The sequence below is a fragment of the Pelobates fuscus genome, chromosome 5, assembly GCF_036172605.1.
Source record: "Pelobates fuscus isolate aPelFus1 chromosome 5, aPelFus1.pri, whole genome shotgun sequence".
Taxonomy (NCBI): domain Eukaryota; kingdom Metazoa; phylum Chordata; class Amphibia; order Anura; family Pelobatidae; genus Pelobates; species Pelobates fuscus.
In genome coordinates, this window is record NC_086321.1 from 154,924,805 (window position 1) to 154,937,340 (window position 12,536).

The window sequence follows — 12,536 nt, forward strand, 5'->3', positions numbered from 1 at the left end:
ACATCACCTTGTTCTTAGAATTTAACATGCATTGTAATTTCCTGTAAAATATTTACTAAATGCTTCAGGTTGACTGATCACTGGTACAGCCATACATTTTAGGGCATCCTTCCTGCCTCTCTCCTCCAGCAATGTACCCTGTATTCCCATCTCCCATGTAAGCTGTCCAGGGGGGCCAGCCATATACCTGTAAACATGCAGCATGGACTGCTATACCAGCTTACAATGGAAGCCTCGCCCAGTGACATAACGTGGGCGGGGCTACACCACAGGGGAGGCGTGGCCAACGGCTCGGATCCGCCCAACGGTCGTCACGTGACAGGCTTCCCACAAAACGCTCGTCTACGCCCCCTTCAGTCGTACGTCTGCGGGAGCGCGCACCGGGCCCGAAAACACTGAGCGCGACACCGCGGCTTCCCCCTCTCCGTTTGTGTGCAAACCACCGGGTGTTTTCGCCGCTTCCGCCAGTTCCTGCCATGGGCACAGCCTCCGGGAATCCCTCACCCCCCCAGCACTGAGTGCCCCCGGCCGCCATGTTGTGTGCGGAACCGCAGAGCCGCCGTTGACAGACACCGGGCCCGAGCCCTGACCCCCTGGAGGAGCCGCCGCCATGGCTGAGCAGACCTATTCCTGGTGAGAGGGCTTTGCCCGTCCGTGTGAGAGGGTGCTGGGCCTGGCCATTGTTTGTGCGCTAGCTGTGTGTCACGGGCGGCCTGCTATACCCAGGGCTGAGCGAGATAGTGATGGTCAGTGTGGGCTAGTGATGGTCGGAGTGGGCTAGTGATGGTCGGAGTGGGCTAGTGATGGTCGGAGTGGGCTAGTGATGGTCGGAGTGGGCTAGTGATGGTCGGAGTGGGCTAGTGCCTGTAGCCAGCCTGCTCTGTATCACACACTGCGGAATTTGTTTGTTGTGGCTGGGCTCAGAGAGAGCCGCTTCAAAACCAATCTCCTGCTTTGTACATAGCTCTCGCAGGCCTCCAGCAGGAGATATGGCAGCGATGGCTAACCTTGACACCCAGATCGACAGCAACTGCGTTTCCCTGTGCACAGCCATCTGGGCTGCCTGAGGATTATGGGAAATGCAGTTCAGAAACATCTAGTGGTGTCAAGGTTAATCAGTGCCATAAATAATGTACAATGGGCCTTACAGCCATCTACTGTTAGCCTGAGAGTCTCCCTATCCTTATACCATTACATCCAGCTCTCCATCTTTGTTACTTAATTGAAAGGTTGTGTTTGTATGTATGTATGTCTGTGTGTGTATATATATATATATTTATATATTTGATACTAAGTAGCGAAACAGTCTGATCTCACGGTGACAACCTTTTGCAAACCAGTGGATTTCACACAACACTTTGTGGTGCTGTGAATAGGATCCTCACAATGTATTTGTAATGCCTGGAGGCAGCTTTTGTCTGAGGGGGGTTGATATAATTTACAATACCCAACAAGAGCAGTAAAGACTGACATTCCGCACACAGACACCAGATTTTGTTTCCTATTGTTGTTTGAACATTGTGGGCAAATTGGTCCTCTGTGGTGAGTGTGACAAAGTGTGTTTACCATTGACACACTGGTTAAATATATACTTTCTGAATTCCAAATTTAGTTTGTACAATGTGTGTTTTTAAAAGGAAGGACAACTGTTTTGTTTTTTTTGGGGGTGGTTACACTGAAATCTACAGCTTTTGAGTATTTAAGGATTTATACCTTGAACAATGAATTGGAAACCAAGTTAGAAAAATGGCATTTGGCTGAATTCCAAATTGTTGCAAATCAAAATATGAGCAGTAACATAGGTTGGAGAATGTTCCCAAATAATTAACTATTACCTAGATGTTGCCTGATTAAATTTGCTACAATTTGAAGTTTAGGGAATATACCCCTGTATCTATAGTTGAGCTGATGAATCTTTCAAAATAATAAAATCATACATTTTTATCCTGATTTTGTAGTTTCATGCTCAGTTCACCACAATGCACTAGTTTAATAACCCCACCGTATATCTTATATTTATGCAGCAATTACATTTATACACGTGTGTGGGAAAACTTGATTTTTGTTCTATATTGCTTACATAAATGATCGTTGGGCTGAGCGATTATCATATTTTATTTATAGTAATAATGCAAGTACCATTGCATATGGATGTGTATATAAAATAGTGATCGTTGTTAAAATACAGACACTTGTATTGAGTACTACAATTTACTGATTTATATCTAAAAGAATAGCTTACACAAGTCTAGACAGTCATAAAATTTTTTGTAGAAAGCTCTGACGTGGGCTTGAAACCATAGGGTACAAAGCCCACATCAGTATTTTTTGTAACGCTTATAACGACATTGTTTAGCAGTATCAAAATGCTGTATTATACTACATATGGGCATGTATAACAATACAAATCACCATTTTATCTACTGTGTGCAGTATGCATTGGCTCCTAAATATATTATTTTAGGCAAATGCTGTATCTCACCATGTTCACATGCTTTAAGTTCAATATTAGCTAAGTCAACTGAAAAAAATACTTTAAAACTTACCTGAAATCCAGTGGATCTTGCTTTGCATAGCTACTGGTGCTCCTCTCCATGCCTTGTCTGATGTCAGTAAGGGCCTTGAGCTGTCCAATCAAAATGCTTCTCACAAGCACGTACATGGTCTGACCCAGAAACAATTTCAAAAGATTTTTATTTTTTATTTAAATGTAAATTATGAAGATAAGCAGGATAGAGCATACAAATGGAGAAAGGGGAGAACAAGTTCACCCTGCTGCCTGAAAGGAAGAAAATATCTGTTGCCAGCATGCTGACGACAAACCTAATTTTTGCACATATTTGATATTGGGCAGCCCAGAATAGAGTTCTTGTTGCCTAAGTCGCGTATACTTGTGGTGTAACAAGATCTCTAGATGTTTAGTGTTTCTAGCAGAAATGCTGCATATCCAAATTCCTACCACAATGACCACTTCAAATGACTGAAGTGGTTATGGTGGTTGGAGTAACCCTTTGAGTGAACTTGTGTCCATAAAGCATGTCCCACTGCCAAGTCCTGGGATAGGCAACAATCAACACCCCAGATATTGTGGCCTACATCTCTCTTAATGCTGGCAAAGTGTTAAAGGAGCTGTAGTCCACAATATCTGGAGTGCAGAGGTTGTTTACTCAAGTGAGAATTTAAAGTGTATTTCAAGTCTAGACCACAGTGGCTAATCTAAACATATAGCTGGCTTAAATAACTTTTCCTGTTCAGATATTTTGACCAAATATTTGAAATTCACCTTGAATTCTCACTTTGGTGAACAACCTTGTGAGTAGATATTCGAAAAGCCATAGTCATTCTGGACACCAACACATTTATTTTTAATGTTTAAAAAAATCATCTGATGATGCTCCCACTCTGTCCACCTTTCAGACACAGATGATGTGCAAGTTATAGGGACTCTATGGTTGTCAGAACCTTTACTTACTGTAGAGGTTCTGGTGTCTATAGCACGTCCCTGCAGTTTTACCACCGCAAACACTGCCTTTTCAGAGAACAGGCAGTGTCACTAGAGATGCTTCCTGACTGTGAGTAGGCACTGAACATTCCCCATAGACATGCATTGATTCAGTGCATCTCTATGAGAAGATTTTGATTGGCGTAGTGCTGCATTTTGCATGCAGAAGAGTAGCCTCACATTTTTTTTATTTTTTAAATATGAAAATGCATTGGATTTGTAGAGATCATCAAAATTGATGATCTCCGTCATGGAGGCACGGCCAGATGTGGCAAGATTGGCGTGGGAGAAAAGTTGAGTAAATTCACCTTTAGAGAGTGGCTGGGATCTAATGCTGCATTCCAGCACAATAGTGTCAGGAATACATGTTTGTAATCCTGACACTATATAGTGTTCCTTTAAATGTGATGAAAATTGCTTGTAGTCCTTTCCCACTGATGCCTCTGGGTCTTGAGATTTATATATAAAATAATCCTGCACTCCATAGAAAGATAAATATACTTGGCCGGTGCTTGTCAGGCGAAAAATCCAGAAATAGATAATCAAGATGGCACTCCCAGGACTTGAATAAATATAAAACTTAACTTTTAATCTTCTTAATAAAAAAAAATCAACGTTTTCAGTCTGCTACACACAGACTTTTAATAAAATGTTAATACAATCATTCCTAGCATAATTCAGCCCAGGACATGGTTAACACAACATAGATTTATGTGATTCATTGCAGATTGTAGTGTTGGTTCTTTAAAAAAATGTTTTGGGCCACACCTTCTTTCATAAAGCGTCTCAAATCCTTAATGTGCAGTTTTTAGAAAGGACTCATTATGGCAAAAAACTGAAGTCTCTGACTTCTTGATACGCCTACCATCTTCTTCCCCTTTCCATAAATCCCTTGATCTGAAAGGTATGAGTGGTGTATGTACATGTAAGCCTTCTGTGCATGATTTAACTCCCATTCATAATGTGAACGAGTAGCATAGTAACCTGTAATGGGCCAACAGGCTTTAGTTGCAGAGTATGCATCTGAACAAGGCCTATAACATTTGTGCATGCTACCAGTGTATAGATGGAGGCATGCATATAAATACAATGGACAAGTCCACAGCCAAGGTGATTTACCCACATGTAAATGATGCCTTTTACATGAACCTCATTTTACATTATATGCACAAGGGTCCTAACTTTAGTTCTATGAACATGGTGATCAGGGCCAATTTTTTTTTTTTCACAATTAGAAATCTAGTGGGACCATTTTGATATCTGTAGATAACCTGAGATATGGCGTAGAAAATGTAACTTTGTTGTTTTTCGGTTTGAAGTATTTTGCTGGCTGTAATATGGATGCTATGGAATTAGGCGTTATGATTTCTGTACACAGTGTATGTTAATTGCGGAGTTTGTGCTTTCTAAATTTAGGCTAACATTTTATTTTCTTTATATACAATGTCTGTTTTACTTTACCATTTGCTATTAATGGGTTCAGTCTGATTGTTCATACCTAGATCAAGACAGGGTCTCTTACTTCCAAGTAATGTTAAGGTGAGTAATAATTATTTGATGGAGTTTACATGGTAAATTAAATATACTTAAGAAAGGTGTGTTCTGAAAAAAGGGTGAGGTAGACTTTAAGACCAGAAATGAAAGCTCCTGAATTATTAGAAAATGTTTTGTTCGATGCAATTAAGGTAGGGCAGGTCCTTAATATGTTGACACCTAAAATTTGAAAAAAGTATGTGTAACAAAAATATTATACCAAGTATGTCTTAAAAAAAATATATATAAAAAAAAAAGGAAAATCTATTCACAGCAGTGACCGTACTATTGCTGATGTTGTACCTGGTATTTTCCAAAATGCTCAGCAAATCTCATATCTACAGTCCCACCTCAATCTTAAAACTTCGGCATAATAGAAAAACAAATTTAATCTATGTGTTTCTTTAGGCAGACAAGGATGTATAAAAGGATGTTATTTGAGTTATGATGAATGTGAAATAGAAGTGAAAAACTGTTAAACTGTTGCCATTAATACATTAGGATTTTATCTTACTACAGTTTGCAGATTAAATAAGATAATTTATGACACACTATACAAAGAATTTTTAAAAGCAAGAATATGTAGGATAATGGAAAATGACATATATATATATAATCTCAAACTTTCATTGCAGCTACACTTTGTATAACATTGAAAAGAGAAATTAAATTGTAATTTAGTTGTGAAAGGATATAATAAAGGCTTTATTTGTGATCCATGCGAGCATGCTTTCTAATTCTCGCAGTCATTTTAAAATGGAAAAACTGAAGATGGCTGGATTATTGCAGCCATCCGTGTTGAGCAAATTTGATTGAAGCTGGATCAAAACTTGTGTAGTTGCTGAAAAAAATCAGTGTGTGTATACACTGAACAAAATTATAAACGCAACACTTTTGTTTTTGCCACCATTTTTCATGAGCTGGACTCAAAGATCTAAGACTTTTTCTATGTACACGAAAGGCCTATATCTCTGAAATATTGTTCACAAATCTGTAAGTGAGCACTTCTCCTTTGCCGAGATAATCCATCCACCTCACAGGTGTGGCATATCAAGATGCTAATTAGACAGCATGATTATTGCACAGGTGTGCCTTAGGCTGGCTACAATAAAAAATGTGCAGTTTTACTGTATTGCAGGATCGGGGGGTGTGTGGGGGGGGGCGGGGCGGGGCCGGGGGTGGGGGGGGCCCTGAAAACCAGTCAGTATCAGGTGTGACCACCATTTGCCTCACACAGTGCAACACATCTCCTTCGCATAGAGTTGATCAGGTTGTTGATTGTGGCCTGTGAAATGTTAGTCCACTCCTCTTCAATGGCTGTGCAAAGTTGCTGGATATTGGCAGGACCGGGACAACTGTGTTGTATACGCCGATCCAGAGCATCCCAAACATTCCACTCGATCCACAACGTTGACCTCAGCAAACCGGTCACCCACAAGACGCCATACACGCTGTCTGCCATCTTCCCTGTACAGTGTAAACCAGGATTCATCCGTGAAGAGAACACCTCTCCAAAGTGCCAGATGCCATCGAATGTGAGCATTTGCCCACTCAAGTTGGTTACGATGACGAACAGCAGTCAGGTCAAGACCCTGATGAGGACGACGAGGTAAAGATGCTGGATGTGGAGGTCCTGTGGTTACACTTGGTATGCGGTTGTGAAACTGGTTGGATGTCCTGCCAAATTCTCTGAAACGCCTTTGGAGACAGTTTATATAGAGAAATGAACATTCAATTCACGGGCAATTCATTCCTGCAGTCAACAAGCCAATTGCACGCTCCCTCAAAACTTGCGACATCTGTGGCATTGTGCTGTGTGATAAAACTGCACATTTTAGATTGGCCTTTTATTGTGGCCAGCCTAAGGCACACCTTTGCAATTATCATGCTGTCTAATCAGCATCTGGATTTGCCACACCTGTGAGTTGTATGGATTAACTCGGCAAAGAAGTGCTCACTAACACAGATTTAGACAGATTTGTGAACAATATTTGAGAGAAATAGGCCTTTTGTGTACATAGAAAGTCTTAGATCTTTTGAGTTCAGCTCGTGAAAAATGGTGGCAAAATAAGTGTTTCTAATTTTGTTCAGTGTGTATATATGTGTGTGTGTGTGTGTATGTATGTATATATATATATATATATATATATATATATATATATATATATATATATATATATACGCGCAATAAAAATTATTCAACCCCCACTGAAAATCAGATTTCTTGCCAAAATGTAAAGCCTTTGAACTGTTTGCAGTGAACAAATCAAACCATTGAAATGGCTCAACACCACCAATGCTTCGAATTGTGTCCCCAAATTCAACTGAACATGAAACTTATGACTTCTCTAGTCTCAAATTTTTTTTTCACACCACAGTCCTCAAGCACACTTGATGTAACTAATCAATTCATTTCACCAGGTGTGCTTGAGCTGAAATACTTGAAATACTTGAAATCCCTGAACTGGCTAGGGGGTTTGTTGAGTGTCACCTTTGACTGCATGTTGGCAATAGTAGTCAAAAGAATGGTACACAAAGTTAAGAGAAGAGATCATTGCCCTTTACAAACAAGGAACAGGATATAAAAAGATAGCAAAGGCGCTGAATGTGCCTAAAGACACCATTGGAAGCATTGTTCTAAAGTTCAAATTTGAAGCAACAGTGGTTACACTACCTGGACGGTGTAGAAAAAGGAAGCTATCAATGGCTGCAACCAGATTTCTAAGAAGGTTGTGAATAAGCACTCGAGTGACTTCAAAAGACCAGCAGCCTAACTTGGTGATAACAGGCACTGAGGTTTCAGTTAGCACAATAAGGCGCGTACTAAACGCAGAAGGTTTCCATGCCAGTTAATCCTTTTTGTCACTTACCTGGGTCCAGCGCCGATGCCCCTTGGCGCTTGCTCGGGTCCGCCTTCACTCCTCCGGCTGACGTCAGCTGATATGGGGGAGACCAAATGTGCATACGTGGCAATGGCCATGCTAGCATTATTATTTCCCCATAGGAAAACCTTAATCAATGCTTTCCTATTGGGATTCCGGAGATGCAGGAAGTCCTCATGCCTAGACAGCAACCAGAGGAGTTAACCCTATTTAGAAACTGCAATAATTACAACTGTAGGGTTAAGGGATGTAAGACATTGCACCCAGACCACTTTAATGAGCTGAAGTGGTCTGGGTGCCTACAGTGTCTATTTAAACTTTACCCATTGCCATGGTCTTTATGGAAAAAGTACTCTCAATTTCAAAAAATGGAATTAAGGGAAATGGACAAAAAATTATTAAAAAACAAAACAAGACAGTAGAGCTTCAGGGATCTGTTTTTTTGTTTTTGTTTTTTTCCTTAAAATTTTACATTGTATTAGCCAGGTAAGTTGCTGCAGCCTTCCAGGAAGTTGCATGCATCTTTTGGGCACATGCAAACTGTAATCTGATGTACTTACACTTTTAGATAAAGTGAACAGTCATCACAGAGAGAATATATTAATATTACTTAAGTGATATAGGCGCTAAAATAAATGATACATCAAAAAATATACAGTCGTAAATATACAGTCGTGCAAAAGAAGCAGCACCTTAAAGTGCATATAGTCCAAAAAAAAACCACTCAAAAGAAATAAAATATTTTAAGGTGCACTGTGCCTATAAGACAATAATATGCTTTAACACACTTTATTAAGTGAGTACAAGCATAGTGCAAAATATATGTGAGTAGTTTGAACAAAAGGTGCTATTCACTCTGTGCAAAATAATGTTTACTAAAGTGCAATTTGAATGTGCAAAGTATTTCTATTTAAGTGCAATCTAAAAGACACGTAAAAAAATTCCTTAATAGGGTTTGATATTCATTATATGCAGGGAGCCATAAAAATGAAAAGAAAAAATATATAGTATAATATTGTTAGGGTAAAAAGTGTAGAAATATATTAATAAAACCACTCACAAATAGAGCGCAGGAAAGTCTGCTCTAACTATAATCGCTTATATAAGCATCTACTTGGCATATCCGAGTGAACTGGACTTCAAAGCCACTGGTGCAGAAAACAGTCTTTATTACAACAACATATAAAAGCTGCACAAAACAGCTAAGCCTCTTTACAACCAGATATACAGTTCTGTGGATCAGTCCCTCTGCTTGGTGCCGCCTGCTTCTCTTGCACAGGCTCGCATTGGGGGCTGTCCGCACTCATTGCAGGTCCTTCTGGGAGGCGGGGAAAACGTGATAATGTCTCGCACAGTGTTGGATGACTCGTTTCTCCAGGTTACCAGCTTCATCGGATTTGTCCCAAGTGTCATGTCACTCTATTGAAGTCCGTCCTAAGGGGCGGTTTCAGTGTCAAGCTCAATTTGTGAGTGGATACTCCAAAGACCTCATTTGCTTACTAAATGTTAATATACTGTTCATGTGTGCTAAAGAAGAAGCTTAGGAGTCTACACGCTTGAGACTGCATGTAAACAGCAAATTATGTAAAAGAATTGTAGAGGCAGGGCTATGGCTCAAAGGAAATGGGCACCATACTCCTAGGTTCCACTGTGAGATTATTCTTGACCATAAAGCTTTTGGACATTGAAACATAAACATTGGACATAAAGAAAGATTTGTTGTGGAATTCTGCTCTTGTGCTATGAGTTATTTTTTGTAGTAGACCCATCGGCCTACTATACCCAAGATGACACCTGCTGGATCTTTCTCTTCTGGAGTCTCCAAGGAATGCTTACTTTCACTAGAATACATCATACACCGAATTCGAGGCTGTGATTAAAACCTCTGGTACTAAAAATGACATCTTGATAATGTATCAAGAACATATGGCTACTGTGAGGGAGGAAATTGCCACTCTTACTGGCGATGTCATGATTGCTGTTAAAAAAAAAAAAAAATCAATAAATAATAAAATCATATACTTGTGTAGAATGTGAGGCCACAGTGCTAGCAATACAACAGTGGCAAAAATGTCGGCAGCTATATCTAGAGGGCCCTCTTAAAGGAACACTATAGTCACCTAAATTACTTTAGCTAAAGAAAGCAGTTTTAGTGTATATATCATTCCCCTGTACTTTCACTGCTCAATTCACTGTCATTTAGGAGTTAAATCACTTTGTTTCTGTTTATGCAGCCCTAGCCACACCTCCCCTGGCTATGATTGACAGAGCCTGCATATATATATATATATATATATATATTTTTTTTTTAAACTGGTTTCACTTTCAAACAGATGTAATTGACCTTAAATAATTGTATTTCAATCTCTAAATTGAACTTTAATCGCATACAGGAGGCTCTTGCAGGGTCTAGCAAGCTGTTAACATAGCAGGGGATAAGAAAATCTTAAACAGAACTTGCAATAAATAAAGCCTAAATAGGGCTCTCTTTACAGGAAGTGTTTATGGAAGGCTGTGCAAGTCACATGCAGGGAGGTGTGACTAGGGTTCATAAACAAAGGGATTTAACTCCTAAATGGCAGAGGATTGAGCAGTGAGGCTGCAGGGGCATGTTCTATACACCAAAACTGCTTAATTAAGCTAAAGTTGTTCAGGTGACTAGTGTCTCTTTAAACCTATTGTTCCTGTAAGTTTTTGTAATTGTCTCATTTATTGTTAAATCACCCCCTTCAATAATATTGTAAAGCACTACAGAATATGCTGGCCCTATATATATATATATATATATATATATATATATATATATATATATATATATATATATATATATATATATATATATACCTGTCATAATATACACTTTAAAAAAAAAAAAAATATATATCCTTGCAGTGGATCATTCATCTGAGGCTCTCACCAAAGTGTAGTGTGTGTATAGTGAATGCAGAATGTGTTTGTGTAGTGTGTGTATAGTGAATGCAGAATGTGTTTGTGTAGTGTGTGTATAGTGAATGCAGAATGTGTTTGTGTAGTGTGTGTATAGTGAATGCAGAATGTGTTTGTGTAGTGTGTGTATAGTGAATGCAGAATGTGTTTGTGTAGTGTGTGTATAGTGAATGCAGAATGTGTTTGTGTAGTGTGTGTATAGTGAATGCAGAATGTGTTTGTGTAGTGTGTGTATAGTGAATGCAGAATGTGTTTGTGTAGTGTGTATAGTGAATGCAGTGTGTTTGTGTAGTGTGTATAGTGAATGCAGTGTGTTTGTGTAGTGTGTATAGTGAATGCAGAGTGTTTGTGTAGTGTGTATAGTGAATGCAGAGTGTTTGTGTAGTGTGTATAGTGAATGCAGTGTGTGTTTGTGTAGTGTGTATAGTGAATGCAGAGTGTGTTTGTGTAGTGTGTATAGTGAATGCAGAGTGTGTTTGTGTAGTGTGTATAGTGAATGCAGAGTGTGTTTGTGTAGTGTGTATAGTGAATGCAGAGTGTGTTTGTGTAGTGTGTATAGTGAATGCAGAGTGTGTTTGTGTAGTGTGTATAGTGAATGCAGAGTGTGTTTGTGTAGTGTGTATAGTGAATGCAGAGTGTGTTTGTGTAGTGTGTATAGTGAATGCAGAGTGTTTGTGTAGTGTGTATAGTGAATGCAGTGTGTTTGTGTAGTGTGTATAGTGAATGCAGAGTGTGTTTGTGTAGAGTGTGTATAGTGAATGCAGAGTGTGTTTGTGTAGAGTGTGTATAGTGAATGCAGAGTGTGTTTGTGTAGAGTGTGTATAGTGAATGTAGAGTGTGTTTGTGTAGAGTGTGTATAGTGAATGTAGAGTGTGTTTGTGTAGTGTGCATTATATAAACACACTACACGGTGTTTAATACACACTACACAAACACACTGCATTCACTATACAGACACTACACAAACACACTGCATTATATACAGTGTATTTGTGTAGTGTGTTTATATAATGCAGTGTGTGGTGTGTGTATAGTGAGTGCAGTGTTTATATAATGCAGTGTGCATTATATAAACACACACACACACACACTACACAAACACACTGCATTATATAAACATACTACACAAACACACTGCATTATATACACACTGCATTCACTATTCATACACTACACAAACACACTGCATTATATAAACATACTACACAAACACACTGCATTATATACACACTGCATTCACTATACATACACTACACAAACACACTGCATTATATAAACATACTACACAAACACACTGCATCATATACAGTGTGTTTATATAATGCAGTGTGTGTGTGTTTCTGTAGGGATGTAATTTGGGGGGAGGGGGCATTTTTTTTTAGACCCTCCTCCCTGCTTGTTACCTGGCCAGGGAGGCGGGATATAGCATTCCCTGGTGGTCCAGTGGCATGGGAAGTACAGTGGGGGGCCCACAGCAAGCGCTTGCCTTCCAAGCAGCTCCCTATGTAAATCTCCCTATGGCAACGCTTTGACGGCCGCGGGACTCGCGAGATTTCCACAGGGAGCTGCTTGGAAGGTAGGTAAGCGCTTGCTGCAAATCCCCCTCCCTCCCCCCCCCCTGTTTATATATGGTTTATCTCTGTGAGGCAACATGGAGTTGAACTTGAACTCCT

General features: G+C 39.5%; 1 protein-coding gene across 1 annotated transcript in view; it reads left to right on the forward strand.

The window, feature by feature from the left end:
• Positions 1-328: 328 nt before the first annotated feature.
• Positions 329-12,536, forward strand: part of SPPL3 (signal peptide peptidase like 3) — a 57,984-nt gene continuing 45,776 nt past the window's right edge. Inside the window, exon 1 of the mRNA XM_063454572.1 lies at positions 329-633. Within this exon, the coding sequence (XP_063310642.1) occupies positions 611-633 (23 nt within the window). The 5' untranslated portion in view covers positions 329-610. The remainder of the gene's footprint in view (positions 634-12,536) is intronic.